The sequence below is a fragment of the Electrona antarctica genome (genome assembly GCF_951216825.1).
Source record: "Electrona antarctica genome assembly, chromosome: 11".
Classification (NCBI taxonomy): Eukaryota; Metazoa; Chordata; class Actinopteri; order Myctophiformes; family Myctophidae; genus Electrona; species Electrona antarctica.
Window position 1 is genome coordinate 32,418,731 of NC_136792.1, and position 23,489 is coordinate 32,442,219.

The 23,489-nt window shown below is 41.6% G+C and overlaps 1 protein-coding gene across 4 annotated transcripts; it reads right to left on the reverse strand.

Annotated features, from left to right (window-relative positions):
* Positions 1 to 4,520: 4,520 nt before the first annotated feature.
* Positions 4,521 to 21,091, reverse strand: pdcd10a (programmed cell death 10a). 4 transcript variants are annotated; one of them, XM_079513593.1, is made up of 10 exons: positions 20,755 to 21,083; positions 20,057 to 20,129; positions 17,741 to 17,823; positions 17,545 to 17,692; positions 12,466 to 12,519; positions 10,924 to 11,041; positions 7,666 to 7,792; positions 6,753 to 6,831; positions 6,528 to 6,610; positions 4,521 to 6,027 (listed from the first exon to the last, which is right to left on the reverse strand). In XM_079513593.1, exons 4-10 carry the CDS (start codon positions 17,635 to 17,637, stop codon positions 5,946 to 5,948), a joined length of 636 nt encoding a protein of 211 aa, XP_079369719.1. In that variant the 5' UTR covers positions 17,638 to 17,692; positions 17,741 to 17,823; positions 20,057 to 20,129; positions 20,755 to 21,083; the 3' UTR covers positions 4,521 to 5,945. The 4 variants fall into 4 exon arrangements, with proteins under 4 accessions (XP_079369719.1, XP_079369721.1, XP_079369722.1 ...); XM_079513595.1 differs by having other exon boundaries at positions 17,545 to 17,823; positions 20,941 to 21,082; XM_079513596.1 differs by lacking the exon at positions 20,057 to 20,129 and having other exon boundaries at positions 17,545 to 17,823; positions 20,941 to 21,091.
* Between the last annotated feature and the right edge of the window lie 2,398 nt (positions 21,092 to 23,489).

Sequence of the window (23,489 nt, forward strand, 5' to 3'; positions counted from 1 at the left end):
CCAGTGCCCCAGACAAGGTCACGGCGGTGCCGTCTGTGTGTGTCTCGGTCAACAGCGCCACAGTAAAATCTGCAGTTGCATTTGTAAAGGGCCGGTCACTCCAAAGACTTAAAGGCTAAGACCACTTTTTTAGAGGTTTGGGTTGTGCAGTTACCATGCAACTCCAAATGTGGACAAGACATTTTAAAAAATTGCTCCAGTGATTAGAAATAATTGATAATTCAAAATATGCCCCTCTGTAACAGCCGCTGGCTGTTTTGGTTATTATGTTTGATTAAATATATAGAGCTAATGCTATTATATCTATATATATTTATTAGTAGGCTTGCTTAGCCGTACAGGTTATAGGGACGCCTGTGTTGCTTCTGTCCCCTGTCATGTAAGTTATTTAGCCATTCAGTAATTCAGTGCTCTGCTCACAGAGCCATTCTGTTATACCATTCATCATGCACATAAGCCACTTTGTATTTATTGTAACTTTTGTCGTTGAGTATTAAAACAGATACTCTTTTATGAACGGTGTTGTTCTTTCATACATGTTACGGGCAGTAAACCCCTAGACTTCAGAACAGTACATAACACCCTCATTGACTTACATTGTACGCTAAAATATGCTCCTCATTGACTTACATTGTACGCTAAAACGGCTCTCAAAGTCACTCTTTCAGTACGTAAACAAACACAGAGTCGATTCAGACAATATAGTGCATCACCAAAACTCATGTGCTTTTATTATTTTTATAAAAATGTTAACTTCCTGTTGATTTGACCATTTGAAGATCTGGATCCGGATCCAGTCCGGGTTTTCTTCCAAATAAAAATGGTCCCATCAAGGGGTCATCCCTATGTTCCCCGGGTTCTATGTTCCCCAGGTTCTATGTACCCCACTTACCTTAGGGTAAGTGGGACTTCAGGACTTAAGGACTTCAGTGTTTTGTACTATACAATTGTATGTATAAGTACAGTACACATCTTTGTTGAGTCAATTATGTTTTAGTTTATTTTATGCCAGTGTTAATTTTTAGGCAGGCCTAAAGTTCAATGGAGTGTTCAAAGACTGAGCTTAAATCAGAATTTGCTACTAAAACTAACACGTAAGACTAAGTTGCTAAAATACTTTGTCTTACTAAAATTACTAGGTTAGGTTTCTGGTTTAGGTTTATTCTAAGTGGGGAACAAAGAACCTTTTTTGCATGGTGGGGAACATAGAACCTGGGGAACATAAGTACGCTCCACAAATCAACAGGAAGTTAACATTTGTATGAAAAAATAAAACCAAATGAGTTTTGGTGATGCTCTATATTGTCTGAATCAACTTTGTTTGTGTTTGTTTACGTACTAAAAGAGTGACTTTGAGAGCTGTTTTAGTGTACAATGTAAGTCAATGAGGAGCATATTTTGAATTATCAATTTCTAATCACTGGAGCAATTATTTTTTATTTCTTGTCAACATTTGGAGTTACATCATGGTAAGGTAACTATACACAACTCAAACCTAAAAAAACTATGAAGGTATAGTTTAAAAAATATAGTTTGGTTGCATTACAATCTCATTCATAATGCATTATAATGTGCTTAATAAGGCTTCTTAACACTTGATATAAATGTTTATAATTCTGCATAACAAGGTAGTTATAATGTAGGCTACTTCATAAGCCTTGTTAGAAGTGGTTATGCCAACATGATGCATCAGTGTTACATCAACACTGAGGGTTTTGCTGTGTAAAAATTCCCCCACATCTCTAGGTGTCACATGGAAAAACAATCCATTCACAGCTTTCATAATCCCACTAATGACCTTCCATACCTGTTTGACAGTAGGTTGTCATGGCTCCATAATCATACCTACCAACCCACCGCATGGATACAGGACTCTTTTGTTGACGCACAGCATGCAAGCATGTCAGCAATGAAGAGTGTAATGACTCATTTTTACTTGGTCGCGGATCGTGTTGTGCCCCGAAAATATCAGATCTACATGTCCGCAGCGCATTGCACCGCAACTTACTGTGAGCTTGTAGATCTGATATTACCGGTGCGCGACACCCGCACGCAGACATGTATAACTCAACCTCATGAGTTTTCAAGAGGGATTTCCTATGGCTCAGTGCTTTTCAAAGACTGTGCTGGCTGGCTGGGGGAAATCAGAGGCAAGGCATCCAAAGGGCTACAATGGGCACCTCCCAATTATGCAGATGATGGTTGCTAAGTGTTATGTTGACAAATTCTTTGCAGCTCCTAGCTGTAGTATAAAGTTCCTGAACCCCTGTACTGGTACAAGTTCCTGAACCCTGTACAAGTTCCTGAACCCTGTACTGGTACAAGTTCCTGAACCCTGTACTGGTACAAGTTCCTGAACCCTGTACTGGTACAAGTTCCTGAACCCTGTACTGGTACAAGTTCCTGAACCCCTGTACTGCAGGTACAAGTTCCTGAACCCCTGTACTGCAGGTACAAGTTCCTGAACCCCTGTACTGGTACAAGCTGTAGTACAACGTTCCTGAAGCCCTGTACTGGTACAAGCTGTAGTACAACGTTCCTGAAGCCCTGTACTGGTACAAGCTGTAGTACAACGTTCCTGAAGCCCTGTACCACTTTCAACCTAGCATCCCTCTTTTGGGCATGTCATTATAGGTTAATTGAATGTGCCTGTAATCCTTAACAGTCTATTCTAGCAACTAAACAGGAAGAATAAACAGCAGATAATAACCAGTAATACTGCTTAAGAGCTGAGAGCTCTTAAGCAGTGAGTGTCCTTGTGACTAACCGTCATCTCTGTCAGATGGAACACTTGTACTGTATGTCCAATAACTCCAGTTTATATACTGTAAAAAAAGGTTTATACCGTACATATACAGTTTACAGCACAAAAATAGGTACCCACACCATTATCACAGAACCTAGACATGATTTTATTTGGCATGTCAGCTTGTATTTGGCAACTTATGCTATCCACTATAATACTAACAAATCTGACTGGGATACTAAAAGAAACAGACAAATTGGACCATTTCTACATTCATGACAACTCTTACCAAAAGGTTCCGCTTGCTCCATTTGGCCCTGGGTGGGTGCACTGCACACAAGATTTCATCAGCGTCCATGCAATTGTGTCTCAAGGCGATGCCTTATTGAGTAAGCAGAGTCGAATGTGTCCCTGTTCTCCTTTCCTATTTTATGACAAACTCAAAATCTTCCCCACAGTCTCTGCTGGATCTGCTTGGCCCGTGGGTGTGTGTCCACCATGCAACACTTCAGTCCAGTCCAAGGCTCAACCGGTGGTGTCCGAGAGGCATTTGGTCACAAACAGTTGTGGCTTGTTGCACACACACAGACACTCGCAGGGAGTTAACTGCCCCCAGTAGCCTAGACAGTGGTAAAGAGGCCACACATGCATGCGCGCCCGCCCCCACACATACACACAATTCTTTTATTTTATTAGCCCTCACTCTCAAAGCCTCGGGCTAAGTTTCCTGGCAACCAAGTAGTAAGAAAGGGTTTTGTTTGTGTCCGGACCGTGTGTGTGAGTGTGTGTGACTGTGTGTGTCTATTTACCGTACTCTACTCACAGATTGGGCATCATACGGGAGCTTGTCTTAAGTTGGAACAAGGTATAATTACCTCCTGCGCGGGCATCATACGGGAGCTTGTCTTAAGTTGGAACAAGGTATAATTACCTCCTGCGCGCGCGCGCACGCACGCACGCACACACACACACACACACGTTTATAACCAATAAAATGGCCATGAAGTCATTGGCCAGGCCACATAGAAAAGGAACACTAAACAGAAAACTGACACAAACTTTCAAAAGTTTTTTGTGTTTGTTTTTGCTTTAGAGTCATCCCTGAAGTGGTTGTGTCCAAACTACAATGGGTGACTCTTTTCATTTCCATGGCAGCGCATGCATGCACCCACGCACCGCACGTGAATGTACGCATGTATTGTACACACACACACACACACACACACACGATCTGTCTCATATTCACATAGAAAAAGCACACAATAGTCTATAGGCTAATTAAGGAAGAAATACAGTCAAGCACTTAGTGATGCATTAAACTGATACATAATATGCACTATAGACTTGGCTTGAACATTCGCGCGCTCTCTCTCTCTCTCTCAACTCTTCAGTGACCGAGACCAAATCCTCAGTGGGACTTAATGGCCTGGAATAACTTGAATTAGCTGATTACAGCGTTCATCAATTGCGACAGGATCAGAAAATGAGGTCTCAGCAATTTCAATAATAAAGCTTTTAAAAATTAACGCTTTCACAATTGGATTACAGCAGCGCAGGCAGAAGCCCGTACAGAACCCTAAAATAGCCCGCCTCAAATCCACCGTGGAGAATCAGCCATTATATATGGGGGAACAATGAATATTGCTGTAATAGAGAAAGTGGTAAGGATCTAAGTACTAGGGAGGGGGAGAAAAGATCGAGATACAGTTGAAGAGGAGGGAAGAGATTGGCTTTCATACAACAATGGCAAAACAAAATGGAAGCGAGACCCAGCTTTTAGAAAAATCCGTTCTCAAAATGACAGAACTTTTTTTTATTCTGAACACTTTGCAGAATTGAAAGCGTCTCACACGTCGTCATGTCTCATTGTTTATAAGTCAGAGTGCGAAACAAAAGCACAAGTCCAAGTTTACGTATTTACATTTGTTTGGAACCGTTGGAGCAATGCGTGCATGCCCATTTCAGGGGTCAAAACGAGAATTATCAAGTGACATATCGTTGCTGTCGGGCAGAAACCTCATCCATATTTAAATGTCTTGTGTTTTTAATTAATGCCCGTCTTCTCAAGAGTAGTGAAACTAGCAGATCTACAAGCTCACAATGGCTCGTGATGCAAGGCGTTGTGAGCATGTAGATCAGCTATTTTCACTATTTAAATTATTATTTCTGTTAAAAAATAATACAAATGTTAAAAACTGTATTGGACATGAGGCTTTCACCCAAAAGCAACGATATGAGACTGAGAGAGAGAGACAGAGCGTGACAGAAAGAGAGAGTGCTAATATACATTCAGTCCTGTAGTCAAATGCAATTTTGTGTGTAAACATTATTATGCTACATCAGATTGGTTTAAACAAAGCAGCGTCTAAGTCCTAAAACACAGGGTGGAATTCCCACCATGTTGTTAAACGTATAGACTTAATGAGTCTACATTCATGCCAACAGTATAAGGCTAGCAGGTGAGACAGGCAATAAGCAGAGAAGCGGAGAGGCAGAGCATAACAGACAGATACACATTCCCCCGCTATAAATTAATGTCCATATACTGTAGCTACTGGTATGTAAAGTAAAACTGGATATTTGTATGTTTGGTAAGTTGGCATGTCCAAGTCGACTTTCTATTTATTTGGCTGATGTCCTACCAGCGGACTGTGAAGTGGAAACAATTTGAAATGCAAAAAAAACAAAAAAAAACAATAAAACTGGTAGTGTTTTTGATGGCCTCTGTGCGTCGTGGTGTTGCAATCCACCGAGAGAGAAGGGAAATAAAACGGAAGGAAGAGGATAGAATGGGAACAAAGAGAAAAAAGAAAATCAACAACTCAGCTGTCAAAGCATGATAAAAGAACAAACATAAAAGAACATTTTTTCTTTCTTTTCTAAATTCCCTGGAGTTTTACATAAAAATTATTCGCTTTGAACCTCCTGCTACCTGATCGCCCTTCTGAAAGATTTTTAACAAAATGATAAATTATACATCCCAAAAATAATTAATAAAAAAGTTTTTACAATTTATAAAGGCTAATAAAATATATTCTCAGATAAAAGCCTCAGCAAATCTGTGTGTGTGTGTGTGTGTGTGTGTGTGTGTGTGTGTGTGTGTGTGTGTGTGTGTGTGTGTGTGTGTGTATGTGTGTGTGTGCGTGCGTGTGCCCGTGCGTGTGTGCGCTCGCGTGTGTGCTTGTGTCCTCTCCGGATCCTATGCCACGGCCTTGAAGGTCTGCAGTATCATGTTGGTTTGGTGGGTGAGCCGGTTGGCACTGACAAACACGTTGGTCGTCCTGGAAACAGGCATGACAAGAGACACGCATCAGCTACAACAGCAGTAAAAACCATGGCAACAGATACTGGGATTGATCTGGGGACAAGACTTTGATCCGGCTGGAATGGAGAGTGTCAGGCCTGAGCGAGCACAAGCCGATTTCAAGCGATTTTGCGGGAAGTGGGTCAAGGGAATTATGCGGCAGTCGTTCGCTTGACGTGCACTGTAGCATGCCTGTGATCATCCGACAACCGCTTACTTGACATTGACACTGGGAGTGAGTGTGCACTAAACACATTTGGGTATTGGTATGTGTATAAATTCAACCACTTATTCCCTGTAAACTAGTAAATGCACCACACGTAAGATGTTGTTAGGAGTGAGTGTGTGTGTGTGTGTGTGTGTGTGTAAAATATTATACATAAGACAACAAGCAAGAGAAGTGGGAAAGAGAGAAAGAACACGCTTAGATGAAGAATGAGTGAGAGACAAAGCCATTTTACAGTGTGTCCGTCTTACTTTCCGTCTTTGAAGAAGGTTTTGAGTGTGTCACTGAAGCTCTTGGAGTATTTCACAAACTCTTTCTTCTGCTGTTCAAGGGCCTACCCGACAAACACAAGACAACTTACTACACAAGAACACAAGTGTGTGTGTGTCTGTGTGTTGCATGCTTTGAAAAGTGTAGGTGCATGTGCACATGATTGTGAAGGAGGCTGTGCGCAGACTATGCATGTAAGCACTCACCCGTCTGTTTTGATACTGGTATGTTCTGACGACTTTGTTGACTGTGTCAAGGAGATCCTTTATAGCACTGGCAATGTCTCTGAGAGTGACAGAGTGACACACACACACACACACACACACACACACACACACACACACACACACACACACACACACACACACACACACACACACACACACACACACACACACACACACACACACACACACACACACACACACACACACACACACACACACACACACACACACACACACACACACAGTAAGAGTACCGAATCAAAAGCCTGAAACTACTATTCTGCTCTTTTATTCTCTACCCCTCTCTCATTCACAAACCCCGATCCTGTTTCTAACTGTTAACCCATAAAGCGCCATTCTCGTAAATTTGCTTTAGTCTGGCCACCCGCCATGCACGTAAATAAGTGAAATGACATACATTGATGTTTTATACATGTGTTGATCCGATCGAGTCGATAGGCTACTCACGTTAGCATCGAGTGTGCTGAGTGTGACACTGGAGCGTGCCATCTTGAATTGTGTGCACATCTACGTGCGTTCAATGTGCTGCTTTCAATGGCTTTTATCTTTCTGGTCAAAACAAGTTTTATTCTACGGACAATAGCCGGTGCTGTGATGGTCGCGGTCGAGACAACACACACACCATTATGTCAACACAACATCCGGTCGCAGCGTTTTGGATCTTCAAAATAAGGGTTGAACGGGGGGGAAATCCTGGCAATACGAGGTGAATTCATTCAGGGGCGAATTCTTCTTATAACTGTCAAAATTGCAACTTTAAGAAACTTCCACATGCTTTCTGTGCCTGTGGAAAACAATTTTGCAAACAAAATTTATCTCAAATGATTGCGATGAGGCGATGGTGTAAAGGTTGTTCCAGGCCTGGACTCACTTGATGGTCTGCAGGAAGCGCACTCTGTGTTCAATGTGGTCAGGGATACTGCTGAGGACGAGCTTCAGAGCTCTGGCCCTGTCGTTCACATCCTGGAACTCCACCTGCCGCTTGTCAATCACAAACTCTGGACACGCCCACAGGAAAGACAACAAGAGCCCTTAGCGACAGACTCCATCGTTGACAAACTTCTAAAAAATGTTTCATTTCCAAGCACCCCCAATCCCCCATAACTCTGACGGTGTACAAGTCATGGGTCCGTTTGGTTCCATTTGTACACCCTCAGAGTTACTATGGGTGAAATGAAATGAAATGAAATGATTACTATATTTACCCAGGGTATCTGGGCTAAGCTCAAGAACTTGTTTCCAGCCAGGCCCTGCTCATAGAACACATTTCATCGTAGTGGTTGTTCAAGGGCACTTCAGCGGTGGTAATTTTAACGTGTCGGACCGCTGATTCGAACTGGCGACCTTCCGGTATCAAGACCGCTCCGCTATCCGTTCGGCCACCGCTGCCACGGTCTAATAGTCTATTGGTCTGTTAGTCTTTAGTTACATAGTTGAATTGCTTAAACCTGTATATTTTGAAGTTTTGAAATGTATCGTTGTCTGTCTATTTTGTCCAGTTATTTTGTGTATCATCCATTTGCCGTCATTTTAACTTGTTGTACTGCTGTTGTTATTTTTTTTTCAATAAAATCTGACATAGGCCTAGTGCAGTGGTTCTCACACCGTTTAATTTCAAGACCCCCATAACTTTAAGAGTGTCCAAATGGACCCGTATGGGTCCCTGGACCCAACTTTGAGAACCACTGCCAATAAACATGTAAATAACACAGCAGCTGTGTAACAAAATTAGTTCAGTAATACTACTTCAATGCCTATGCAGAAATACACACTTTTAATCACCAACACACCAACATGAGTGGTCCCCTAACACAGCCACACAACTTACAAACAGACATGCACGTGCTCACACACGTACATATGATTTGTGAATGTTATACTACATATTCATACAGGTATGGTATGGATATGTACACAGAGACACATCAATCAAAGACAGTGGTAGAAATCGTGATGTGCCTCAAACTAGTATACAAAATTTTAAATTCCGCCCACCTCAAAGAATGTGTGTGTGTGTGTGTGTGTGTGTGTGTGTGTGTGGGGGGGGGGGGGGGGGGGACTGCGTGCATGTGTGTGAATTCATTACTACCATCAATCACAGTACATGGCAGAGGGAATTCAATTACAGAGGAGCAAAGGAACGTTTGAGTGGCTGGCGGACAAGGGACCATTAATGGAGAAACAGCTCCACCCAGTGGACAGATTGGGTAGAGCACTGCAGATCTGTCATACCCAACACATTCTCACCCAAAGGCGTAAGCTTTGACCAGGAGTTGGGAGGACAAAAATGTTGCATCTTGGACTGAGAATGTAATGCTTCAGTTCAGTTACGCTTATTTCCACAATTTGGACATACATAAATAGTGCAATTTCAGCCATGCGTCACTGTTCAAACAGGTCTAAATGTCTAAAGGGTCAGGGAGACGGATTCAGGCAATAGGGATGTCCATTTAAAATGTTATAATATGAAACTTGTTCATTTATCAATGAATAACGAAAGGCACTATTTACAATGGATGAGCGTCTGCTGTGTGGCGCATTAAAAGATTACGAATGTTGTTTCCAAAGCAAAGGAGATTTTATATGCACAATTATATGAGAGGATTGACACATCGCAAGCTACCGGTATACAGCTATCCTATTGTGGTGAGAATGTGTTGCAGTATCACAACATTTGACATAATATTCACCTTCAAAAATAGCGTATCTCTGCCACACTGTCACACAACAATGCTTGTAGGACGGCAGATGATTTTTCTAATGGTATCCAATGGGATCTGTGGCCTAATGCAGTGGTTCTCAACATGTTCTGGATCAGGGCCCATTTGAAAATCTTGGGCCCACCCATCTGACTGCTTAACACAGCAGCCTATAAGCTGCCGTGTTAAGTGGTCAGATGGGGACCGTTTCAGAGCATTTTAATGACCAATCAATCAATTGTGTTCCGTAGTATAGTTTTAAGTTCACATTTTAAAACAATGAAAACTCATTTTTCTACCGTCATTCTTTTAACACATTCCGTTATATTATAATTGACAAGATACCGTGACTGTTTAATTACCTTTGGAGCATACGCCAAAGTATTTGCGCCTTTGATCCATGAAAATCCGCTTGAAAATGTGTTATTGAGCCGACACATAAGCTACTTCAACGATCCGGGTCACAGACAAAGAGCAAAGCAGGTTAAGATCGTCTATACCCCCTCGTTCACTTTGCATTAGAGTCAGTTTCCCAGAAGCCCTTGCAAGCCGGCGGTTGGTTGATTTCCGGTTACGTCATCATAACGCATCCGCCTCGTCACAATGTCCGCGACAAAACCGGATTTTTTTCTAACAACGGCGAATTAAACACAAAATACGGGTTTATCGTATTACGCGTGGAAAGACAATGGAATAAATGTCATGTATGGTATGTTATGCCCTCAAAGTGTTAATAACAATATTATATTATCATTAAAATCTTAGTGTTTTGCCAATTTTGCAGGGGCAATATTATCCCAGCCCACAGGTTGAGAAACAGGTTGAGAATCACTGCATGCAGACTCAGAGTGTGTGTTATTTAGAAACAGAGCTGGGTCTTACTCAGTGGTGGAAGAAGTACTCACATTTTTTACCAATCATCAAGTATCAATCATACTGCAATGTAGAAATGCTCTGAAGTCCGGAATTCAAAATGTACTTGAGTAAAAGTACAAAAGTATTGGTATCAAAATGTACTTAAAAGTACAAAAGGAAAAAGTACTCATTATGCCAAATGTCCCATTTTCAAAGTATAAAAAATATTTTGGAAATAGCAGATCAGCTATTTTTAAATTGCAGAATTAAATTGCAAAGGTGTTTTGCAAAACAGTAAAATATTATTATTTAGCTCTAAGACATAGTGGAGTAGAAGTACAAATACTGAAATACTTGAGTAAAGTAAAAATACAGTACTTGAGTAAATGTACTTAATTACTTTCCACCACTGGTCTTACTCATTCCAGCTCCTAAGGAAGGCAACCATCTTATCCTGTAAGTGTATTCCTTTTCAGTTCAGCACGTTCCAATGACACCAAGAGGTTACATGAGCACCATTGGAGAAGCCTTAAATCCATTGGAATGCACAGCAGGTCTCCCTAACCCTCTCCTACCTTCCACAGGGTCCCCGGCCATGCGAAGCAGAGATTCTGTATAATTGATCTCCAACTGCTTCTTCTGTATTATCTTGACCACAATGTCCTGGGTCAACCCTGGGTTCTCCTTCTCAGCCTGGAGAAAGAGAAAGACAGACACAGACACACAGACACACACACACACACACACACACACACACACACACACACACACACACACACACACACACACACACACACACACACACACACACACACACACACACACACACACACACACACACACACACACACACACACACACACACACACACACACACACACACACACACACACACACACACACACACACACACACACACACACACACACACACGGCTCTTTAAACACTTGCTTGTTAAGAAAAAAACATGCAATAAAGGATTTTCTACTTCAACTAACAGAGCTGCCTTGGATCCTCTTTAAAGTTTGCCACCGTCAGCTCTCTTTCCATTGTGAACTTATACAAACTCAAAGGTATAGAACTTTTAAAGAACTCTTGTCCTGTGTATTCAGTAAAACCCTCTCCAAAGAGCACCTGTTTGCAGTTTTCTACAACTAAGGACCCACGCACCACTACTCCGTATTTCTTCTCCGTATTTAGACTTTACCAGTGGGTGAAATCCTTTCGTGGTAGCAGTGGCACATTGACTCTAAGGAAACTTCTCTACGGAAACACAAGGTTAATCATATTATCTAATCAATGTCTCCGAAAATACCACCGCTGCTGCGTCACACTATTAAGCTACTGTGGTGGGCACGAGCAGAGCAGACATACGCTACAAGTTTGCGTCAAGTTCCATTTGCTGGCTCGCGTTTTGCTTGATCAAAAATAATCCACTGTGTTTGCAACCTTGTGGTGGACTGTCAGGGCAGCACTGTGTAGCAGCCTGAACTACTGTACAGCAACAGCAGCGAGAGACAACGGCGCGCACCTGCGGAATACGTTACAATTACAAATTCATTCATATATTAATGAATGCCTAGTCCGACCCGACCCAAAGCCCAACAACATACGTGACCAATCAGACCCGCCCAAGTTGAAATAATAGTTGTACAATGTCTAATAATAGTGTTATTATTTTTTACTGTAGCCTAGTAATCACACCAGGGAATCACTTTATTACTGTAGTAAGAAGAAATTCTACTTATAATAATTATTATTAAAGTGTTCATTAATTCTACTGTAGAATGAATGATACATGAACATAATAAAAAATATATATAGGAACCGTTAAGAAAACCGTTAGGAACCAGACTCGTTAAGAGGGACCCGGTAAGGACCCGGAAGCGTTAAAATCCTAACGAGTCCCAACCCTAGGTATGATGTTGTTAATGAGTAATTATTACAGGGTGATGAGATCTGGACATGAAGCCGAGGGGTCTTTATCACCCCGTGTTGAGTTTGACTCAACAACACATTAAGAATGGGAGTGAGAGGGGATAGCAGCACTCTGCAAGACATTCCCTGTAAACAAGAAAAACAAACAAGAAAAAAAATGACCTTTCTTAAATTCTTACCTTTATAAAGGCTGCCCTCAAGGTCTGTGCTGCTGATAAATCTACTTTCTCCAACTGCAACAAAACACCCACAGACAAACATGTTAGGCTCAACACTTTGCAGAGCTCCTTTCATTCAACAACGTTTTTATGTTCTTACAAATTATCTTGACACAGTAAAAAGTAGCCAGGTGGAGAACCTGATAAAGAGTAATGAATAAGCAGAATTGTGAACTATTGGCTCGTAAATTCTGCAATTCCCTGCACATTTATTTTATGCTGTGAAGACACTTTTTTAAATTGATACCATCTCCCTTATTGACAGAGACAGATTTAATCTGAATCCCAGTGTCATTAATGCATCCAATCAGATTGGAAATCCTCAAATAAAGCGGTTCTTTCTTTTCTTTTTGCTTGTATTTTTGTTTAAAGAAGGCAAATTGTACTTAAAACACACAATGATAACGTAGAGGTCTACAGCTGTATATGTGCCACGGCGTGCAATATGACTTACTACAGTTTTTCCTCAATATATTGTGATCAAAGGTATATCAGTTGGGTATATTTTGCATCGGGAAAACTTAAAGAATCATAAAACAAATATTAAGTAAACATAAAAATTCTATATGTGAATGATTGACATAATTATCAAGAAATGATCCATACTGTGATGAAAGTCTAGATTGGCTAGCTAGCATATCATGGTCTAATGATGCGTTCACAGCCTGGTGAATCATTTGAATGCCCATGTCCACTGAGTTCTCCAAGAAAGCACACGCCAACCATGGTCAGATCAAACTTCACATAAGCTGCATCCTTTACCTTTTGCCAAACCTTTTGTATGGCACAGAAAGTTAACCGTCGTACAGAAATGTGATGTCCCAGTTAAACAAACCAATGGTTCACAGCCTTCAAGGACCCCTAAAATGATATGTATTTCGACACAGACCCCCTTCTGAAAATAATTTGTGCCAGGGAACTACATACAAGATTCATAAAATATTAAAAACATGTCACATTGCTTTCACAATGTGGAACAATATATATGTTTTAATGGCTGATCTAAGCTTGCCATTTTCAAATATAGGGGTTACAGTAGTTCAACTGATTATGATGCTATACAGCAGTGATATTCAACTGGCGGCCTGTGGGTCAAATTTGGCCCCTGGGTTTTTTTCTTGTGGCCCTGGAACACCATCCATATTCCAAAAAATAAAATAAAAATGTTTTAAAATGCTAAATATGGCCATGGGTGGTGTGGCTATCTCCAGTTATTAACTCTTTGAGAGTTTCATGGATTTCTATATAGTTTTTAGACTTCTCTATGGCAGAATGGCGTTTTTGAATGATTTATTGAAAATTCTCTGTTGTGAATGTGTGACAACGAAAGACCTTCAGAGAAAGCTTGGCTTGTCTGCTTCCAGGAAAAAAATGAACTGAGTTGATAAAATGTTTAGTTTTTGTGTTGGAAGCCATTTAAAAGAGCCTGCATTTACACTGGGTAGTGTTTCTAGGACAACAAAAAAAGTTATGCCCGGTTGAAGTTTTATTTTCTAAATAACTTTTTTTCTGCTGGGCGTACATAGCCATGCAATATCTCATTTTAAAGGGTGAGTTGTCTAGTTCAATTAAAATAAAATAAAAAGTTTCTCACATGTACCACTGTAGATATTTTGCCATCTATAAATAGCATGGTCAGTCATGATCAATCTGACCTATCCAGCTAAAAGTCCCCCTAGCTCTGAAATGGAACATCATATAAACTCAATTCTTTTTTGGGGTAAAATTAGACATTCTAACGCACATTTTGATATATACCATGTTTACATAGTCTTACCAGTACCTTGTCTATTCATGCATGTATCTCAAAAACCTGTTGTGAAGAAACAGTTTTGATAAAAAAACACATCCAAGGACATTGTTTTGATATGACTTTGTGCCCATGATATGTATCAAAATATAGACTTGAATGTATACTGTATTATAACAAAAAATTGGGTTCTTACCATCTACCGTTACAGAGTAAATCACAGTTGAAACTCGCTTAGTCAAACCATAAACCTCAGAATAGTGAACAAAATAGCCATGACAGGTCTAACTCATTGTAAAAGCGTCTTTTATTTTTTATGACTACTAACATAATACAATTATAATAAATATTACAGAAAATAAATAGGCCTACATACAAAACAGTTGTCCCCAAACTCCCCAGTGTCCCCAAACCACTGCATTCCAGTTGTTCTTGACGGTGTGTGTGTGTGTGTAGGCTAAATTTAAAAAAAAACAACAACTGAAATGAATGAATGCATCCGGTTCAGTGTCGGAGAACTCCATCGCAGTCTTGACTCTTCGTCTTCATCATCATCATCATCATCATCATCATCCTCCTCCTCCTCATCTGATGCCAGTTCTAAATATATAAAAATAAACATTTAGCTGTAGTCAGCCCGGCCAATAGCCAGTTGGGGGGGGGGGGGGGGGGGCGTAGGCTATCTGACATCATCGTCATCATCATCATCATCACACGGAGACACACTAAACAATGTACAATCATGATAGTATACAATATTCAATGAATGCGATTATCATGCAAGCTCAGACGTCAATGAAACGTCATACAGATCTTATATAATACGCTACTGTTAGCTTCACTCCCCGTCCCCCCTCCGATCCTTGTAGCAAGGTCATCAACAACCACGCGTTGCTTCAGTAAACGATGCATGTTTGTTCTCCGTCTTTGTAGACAGTAAATAAAAGGAGCGAACATTACTCTAAAGATCAGATCGCCTATAAGGCACGCTACAATATAAAATACTTGTACTGCCATGCGTGCATGCCTGCTACGATACATTTGTACTACACCGACCAACCGATCGACACCACCATCCAGACATTAGCCAGCACCAATGCACCGACCGACACCAACCCCCCCATCAAAGGTGCTGGCTAATGGCTGGGGGCCATCGTGGTGAGTCATTCTGGCGTCATGATCTGACTAGTAGTAGTAATTATCCAAGCATCTATTTGTAGCGATCATCTTATGATTTCTGATCACTATAGAAGGATCTACAATAAGATTACCTCAAAACATTCCGGGTTGATCGTCTTCTTCAATGGTTTCCCGGTATAGCTCATCGGACGACGATGGGGAGACAATGAAAAAAGGAGGGAGGGAGCAGCGAGTCTCGCTGTAAGCACTGGACCAGGGCTACTCCGCCTGGAGAAGGCGACTGGGACGCGTATGGATCAATACTACTACCACAAAACTCGCTCAAATAAATAGTACTGCTTTCAACTTTTTCTGCTAGAAAATCGCTCGGGCGAGACGGGTAAACAGGCAAAACAATGAAAACTATGAAGACTCCCTCTGCCCCCACTGTTTACAGGGGGTGGGACCAGCTTCCAATGGCAACACGTACACGTGTGTCACGTGACACGGGTTTTCTGGGTAATGTAGTTGGAATATAAGCTCAGGAATTTAAACAGCGCTTCGGAGCATATTAATATGTTTAGATTAATCAAAAACGGCGAAGACGCCAATTGGCGTCATTGATCATTTACGGAATTCTGATGAAGACGCCAATTGGCGTCTTTCATCTTCTAAGGGTTAAGGTGCTCACATTAAGATATAATGCTGTCCATTGTTATTTTTTGTTTTGTTTTTAAATTATCCCATGATTTTGCACCCCATTTTTTCACCCAGTGTCAATTATCTAATCCTGGGCGCTACACTTCCTCTGCCAACCTGGGGGGGCAGTGGACTGACCTCATGCTTCTTTCTATGCATGAGGAGTCCAAGCTGCTTCTTTTCACCTGACAGGGGAGAGTTTCTCCAGCCGGACGAAGCGTGTGGAAGGAACACGTTATTCCGACCAGTTCCTTTCCCCTCAATCAGGTGCCCCGGCTGGCCAGGGGGAGGTAGTTTAGAGACCAGGATTACTGCATGTTTTTGTGGGGGTACCCATTGTTGTCCGTTGTTGTGTGCTAATATTACACATTTATGTCTATGGTTATGTGCTATTATATATAAGAGAGAGAGAGAGAGAGAGAGAGAGAGAGAGAGAGAGAGAGAGAGAGAGAGAGAGAGAGAGAGAGAGAGAGAGAGAGATTGAGAGGTAGGGCATCATGACATTCCTCCCGGGAAACTATTGAGTGATTGGATGAAACATACGACGGTGTAAAAGCTAATGGAGATAGATTATTATTTATTTGGTGTGATGATAAAAAAATCTACACAAAGCTGAGAAATAGGTAGTAGCCTCGGTACCCAGGCTTTTATTTTCGTTCGCATTCTGCTCTAAGAAAAAGGTAGCTACAAAAGTGTCATGTAATGGACGAACTGCACTCAAAACTCATGTTGTGCTCTTTTATGTTGATGTGCCACTGAAAATGTGTACAATGCAACTTTTGTTTCCAGCACAATGGTAAATCGTTACTTTTTGTGGTCTTGTGGCCCCCAATTTTAAGTAATCTTACAATTGTGGACCCCTGCCTAATCTAGTTGAATGAATACCCCTGCTACTGCTATACAGTATTAAGTAATTTTGAGACCCACCCCGCCCCTTGGCTTTTCATCTCTACATGGAGTTCAAAGGTTTTGCTTACAAGAAAGGTTTTCAATGAGCTCTGCTGCATCCCTAATGGAGATACAATGTTTATGTTTGACAGCAACGATTATGCATAATACAAGCATACTGTACAGCAATAATTAGACACGTGTGAATACAGCCTCATTCTCTGTTCTCTATGTGTGCTGCTCTTTACTTATATGCAATTACAGTAGGTTGTGTATTTCCGTTCTGCCAGGGTGTAACCCAAAAGACAGTGTGCTATGCTCATGTCATGGTGTGGGCACTCCACCCTGTCTCTCTCACACAGTCACACACACATACAGTGTCTCTCTCACACAGTCACACACACATACAATGTCTCTCTCACACATTTTCATATGGGAATCCATTCCGAGGCCAAATACAAATACCTGAAATGAAATGAAAAGCCGAACAAGGAACAAGGAAGCCAAACAAAAATAAGTTTTACTCTTATGTACCTGTACACAAGATGTAACAATAAAGCTCAATAAAGTTCTTCTGCTGTTACCTGTTTAAATACTGGATACATCACAGTGTAGAGAGCCATGGAGACCGCAGAGGTAGTAGTATCAGCTTCATTCTTCATGTCTTCCATGATCATCCTTGTCTTGTCAGCGGTACTGTGTGGGCACGTGTGTGGGCACGTGTGTGGGCACGTGTGTGGGCACGTGTACGTGTGTGGGCACGTTTGTGTGTGTGTGTGTGTGTGTGTGTGTGTGTGTGTGTGTGTGTGTGTGTACTGAAGCCAATCTCACCTCATTCAAAGAGTAAGAGTTCAGGCAAGGATCTGAGAAAGACAAAACGAGGAGACAATGAGACACATGGTGAGCAGAGCAACAGGTAGTGTAATAAGTGATTTTCGCTGGTTAACCCATTTTGACCTGAGATCAGATTCTAAAAATGTCTTCTACATCCTGACAGTTTTCTGAAAAAGCTATGTTTCTATGTCAGTCGTCAGTCATTTTTCAATAGCTAAAGCATAACATAATGCTAACACCAAAAGGGGTTCCCGCCCAAAATGGGTTAAAATAAGTAAAAATTTATATTGTATAGTACTCGTTGCTAGTGTTTGTTCAGTAACAGGAGTCTCCATGTCTCTCGAGCTTTTTATTAAACAGAAAATGCATCAGAAACTGAAACTGCAATACCAAATTTATCCAATCATGATAGAGAACGCAGTCAGGATACAGAAAATGTATTTTCTGTTTATTAAAGAGCTGGAGAGACAGGGAGACCCCTGTTACTGAACAAACACACTATAGTAGCTCTGGTCCATAGCCTTAAGGACTTCCCTTAAGGCTATGGGACTCTCCACTTCCTGCACTGGCATGAAATACTCACAGCCTGTCGAAATAAAAATAACAATTTCGCTACTCACCAACGGTATTTTGATGAAAAAAAGTTTACTTTCCCTAGTGGACGCACTCTGAGCCCCCCACCAAAAGTATAAAATGCACTTTTTGGCTAGAAAGGAAAATATTTCACCAGAAGGAAAAATCCGGTGAATGGGGTTCTTCTCTTGACAATATCTCTAGAGTGGAGTAACTAAAATATATTTTTTCTTCTGTTGAATGTTTTTCCTTTCTGGCCAAAAAGTGCATTTTATACATTTGGTGGGGGTCTCAGAGTGCGTCCACTAGGGAAAGTAGATGTAGATGTAGATGTTCATCACAAAACCAGCTTTGTATTGGTGAGTAGCGAAATCGTTATTTTTATTTTAGCAGACGTCGACAGTCGCATAGCCTTACCCTTAACCCATTTCGACCTGAGGACGATTCTAAAAAAATGTCTTCTAAGTTCTCTGTTTTCTGAAGAACCTATGTTTCTATGACTCAGTGGTGCTCAACCTTTTTCATGTCAAGGACCCCCAGAATTATCTGTATTTGGCTGCGGACCACCATCTGAAAATATGTTGTTCCAGGGACCTCCCAGAAGCCAATATTTTAGTTAAAATCTTTCGCTACGAAAGAATATATATTCAAGACTTGCGCCACGTTTTCACGATTTTTCAAAAATAGCAGATCTACAACCTTGTAGCGCGGCACTCTGTGCCGCGCTATGAGCTTGTAGATCTGCTGCATTATAGATGTGTTACATTAAACTCATACTGTATAATGTGTATATACTAATATGTGTCAGGGAGTTGTTAGCCTCGCACAGCCTGTGTGGTTTCTGATCTAGAGGGGCGGTAGCCTCGGTCCCAGGCTTACTTATCTGCGAAAAGAAAAGCCTGGTCACAACGTAAGGCAGAGAAGCTATTGGCGGATGTATCGTCCGGAACATCCGTCAGATGTATTTCCCCCGGATACGACATTTTCTCGACCAATCACAACACTTGTTTCATTCGCAGAGAATGTAAACTGATTTGTAAAGCATCAATGTCATTTCCATGGGCGATACTTCCGCTAAAATCCCGCAACTTCCGCCCAAACAAATGATAGCCTCTACTGCGTAGGTCTTGCCCAGGGTGGAGGGGCGGGTGCCGGTCGAAAACAGGCAGTGGATCCTATTGGTTCAGCGATCTGAGTGAGCACTAGCCTGGGTACCTACCGAGGTTAGGCTAGGGTGTTGAATACAGTCAAAACATTTACCTTTATCTTTCCATAATAAAAACTCTGTAGCCGTCTCATGATTGACAAGTGTTCCCGGGTGTTAATAGCGCATGCATAAAGTGAGTGGCAAAGTGAGTTTAACGTTGTTTAATGCAATCTGAATGGGAAAAGACTTTTCTGTTTAAATATATGGGCTGTCAAGGCCAGAAGGTTTTTTGCCATACCCTTCCGGGTATGATGATGATGATGTCACGTGCATACCCTCTATTCTCTCTCTCTCAACCACATGCACCACTTCTACTTTCTCAACACATTAGCTGCATGACAGGCTACAGTATGCACTGAGCTAAACGCCTACACCCTATAGTCTAGTATGTCCTCATTCCTCATTCTACTTAACATTAAACACCTTAATTATACATTGATTACTACTACACACAGTATGTTATTACAGTATATCTTACGTACCGTGTGTGTCTGTCTGTCTGTCTGTGTGTGTGTCTAATTTACAACCAAATGAGTCACCAGATGACCACTCTGCCTGGAAATTACACAAAAGGAAGTTATCTTATCTTCAACACACCCACTGACATTCAAGTACTAGTCTAGTACAAGCTGACTAGCTAAACACCTCAAGATTAAACTTCCATGATATCAATCATGGATGTTTAATCTGAGTGATTTAACCTTTTAACAAACAAAAAAAAATTAACCAAAAAATATCACTGACTTACACTTACCCTACCTTCAAAAATAAAATAAAAATAAATACAGTACTATATATATACACACATGATGTATAATGGTATATAGTCAAGATAGACAAATGCCATTTGCATAAAGATAGCTAAAGTAATCAACAGTAAGAGTATCTGCATTGAGTCTCACTCTCAATAGTCATAATCATGAACCCAAACTTTTTAACCTTTCTTTAATCCTTTACATCAGTACCTCCGAGTCCTGACTGTACACTTCAGCACACCGGGGACACATTTAATTTCATGTCTGTTAGGATTAAGGAACCAGGTAACGGTAGGGTAGTACTAGTAGCTATCAAGCTATGCTTAGCTAGCCATCCAACTCCACTGACTCCAAACGTCTGTGTGTCATAATGAGATGGCCTTTATTATGGGTGGGGAAAGAAAACATGCACATTTTGCCCTTACCTGCCAAAATGCCCAGCGGTGGTAAAGATAGAATGAACGGCGGAGACAGAGGGAGGTAACTAACGTTAGCTATAGGCAACGTTAGCAACTCCGCTTCGTTACGTTTATATCACGTGTTCGCGGTTGTAAGAATAAATCAAGAAATAAATGCTGGTGTTATAGCCGTGAAAGATCAAATATCAATACCAAGGACAATGGTTTAGCTGTTGCTGAGTTGTTGTGACTGCGTCTCTCATTCTAGTATCATTCACGGAAGTTGTCTGCATGACACAAAACTGAAGCCAAACAGAGCCAGAGTGGGCGGGGTTTGGTTCCATAGCTGTCAGCTGGTCTCGGATTGTAGTTCTTCCGCGTGTGTGACTACACGTGCAATCGTATGCTTTAATCTGCTTGGCCTGGACACAATGGACTACAAGTCCCAGGAACGCTCCGCGCTCGCTCTCTGCAACCGTCATACTTCGAGAGCAGAGCTGCAAGCCCACATCGCGTCGCATACGTGACGCGCTGTGGGCTTGCAGCTCTGCTATTCTCGGCGCGCAACACCGTCGCTCGACGAAGTACCGAACCGGGGCTTTCTTTTTGTTGTGGCTTTATAATAAATACATAAAATAGTGGGAAATAAATAGTGGGAATAATAATAACAAAGTCACCATGAGAAAAGAGGAGATTATTTTTCTTCGATAAAGGCAAATAGACGAGAAGACAATTCAAGACATAATTAGCACGATTGTGTACCGGACCAATCGGCGCGCAGGGGGGCGGGTTCTGCAGCAAATGATCCGCGAGCGACCTGCCGTGGTGGTGAAGAGAGGGAGCGAGACCGCACAGCATCATCATCCTCCTCCTCATCCCTGTACCTCTGACACACCGTTCAACTGGTAAGAGACTGAGCGATATATAATAACATTTATATACACTACACACTGCACATATTACCAATACCATGCACTACTGATAATTACCTGTTCTACACAGGCTTAGAAATAGACTACAATTCCCTGCTCGATATCCAATTACGGGTTTTCTTTCTTTTAAGGCTTGAGAAATATACTTGTGTTGATTTTTATGTAGAAATAACACCACCACACCGCGTTATTTTATGAACGAATCCAAGGGGTGGGGGTTGTGGTTATTAAATTATTAATGTATTATTATCAACATGTTTATGATCTAATTTAAACCGGGAAAGACAGCTGGAGTGCATTCTCTATTTATCTAAATATTTCTCTAAACGTTATTAAAAGCCACAAGCCGTTTGTGCCCACAACCACCCGAGGCCATATCATCGATAGCCTTTGATCGTATATTATTGTTTTCAGTGAAACAAAACCCACGAGACATTGCGGTGCGGTTCTTCTTGCCCTTGAAATGAAGGCAAAGGCGCACGCACTTTCTGAGCATCATGTGGATGAATGAGGCAGATTCTTATAGTAGTCTCACACCCCAGCACGCAACACACACACACACACACACACACACATGCACACACACACACACACACACACACACGCACGCACGCACGCACGCACGCACGCACACACACACACACACACACACACACACACACACCACTTGTTATTCTCAAACATGTGTGTTGGTTTGAGATTGTCCTGGCTATAACAGAGATCTGTCCTAAAATAGGTTAAACTCTATAGAACTGAGAGAGAGAGAGAGAGAGAGAGAGAGAGAGAGAGAGAGAGAGAGATAATAAGAGAGAGATATAAAATAGAGACTTGCTTTTGAAGCTACAAAATGTGTCTCTTCCTCTCTGTTGCTCACCCACCCCTCTCTCCCCTATCGCACTTTATCTAATCTCTGTACGCTTTTTCCGTCTATATACAACCAAGATAATGCATCACTTATAGGCTTATGTATTAAATTGCATAGAACCAGAATGTAACCATTAATCTTAATCTCAGCACATAATCTCATATCATCACAATGTCATTGGTTAATCTTTGCTGATGGCTTGCCATGAGCTTCCGCCCCTGTGTGTGTGTGTGTGTGTGTGTGTGTGTGTGTGTGTGTGTGTGTGTGTGTGTGTGTGCGTGCGTGCGTGCGTGCGTGCGTGCGTGCGTGCGTGCGTGCGTGCGTGCGTGCGTGCGTGCGTGCGTGCGTGCGTGCGTGCGTGCGTGCGTGCGTGCGTGCGTGCGTGCGTGCGTGCGTGCGTGCGTGTGTGTGTTCCACTGATCTGCTGTGAGCGGAGCATTATAATTGCATTTCAATAATTAAATACTCCCTGTAACACCATCAGCTTTGTGAATCCAGAGAGGTATTAGAGAGGGAATTGACCAAGTTTGAACACTGCAGCGCTCTCTCTGCACCTTGTGTGCGTGCATACGTGTTTGTCTATGTGAGTAGTCTATAGGCTATATTGTACACTTCTCAGTGATGGAAAAATCACACCCGTGTGAACTGAGTGGTGTAAGGTCTTATGTAGACTGATCAACTGTGGTCTGACGTAATGTCTGACGTAATGAAATCACACCTGTGTGAACTGGGTGACCATAGCAACCATGCTCATTTTTTGGTACGAACAGACACGTAAACTAACAAAGCCAGTTGTAGGAGTGGTTTACACCACTCAAAAAGTATGGCTTTCCAAAATTGCGTCATAGGCCAGCCAAGTCTATGGACTTATAATGTTTGTTTAGAGCCTCATTTTAAATTCCCTGTCCCCAGCCAAGTCTATGGACTATAATGTTTGTTTAGGGTATAGTTATGATGTAAATTTA

Excerpts from the sequence above, each read along its gene's own strand:
- pdcd10a (XM_079513596.1), bottom strand. The coding sequence starts at position 17,637 with ATGATCATGGAAGACATGAAGAATGAAGCTGATACTACTACCTCTGCG. Across the intron at positions 6,832-7,665 it reads CGCTTCCTGCAGACCATCAA|AGACATTGCCAGTGCTATAA; the intron begins GTGAGTCCAGGC and ends TGTCACTCTCAG. Across the intron at positions 6,028-6,527 it reads ACCTTCTTCAAAGACGGAAA|GACGACCAACGTGTTTGTCA; the intron begins GTAAGACGGACA and ends GCCTGTTTCCAG.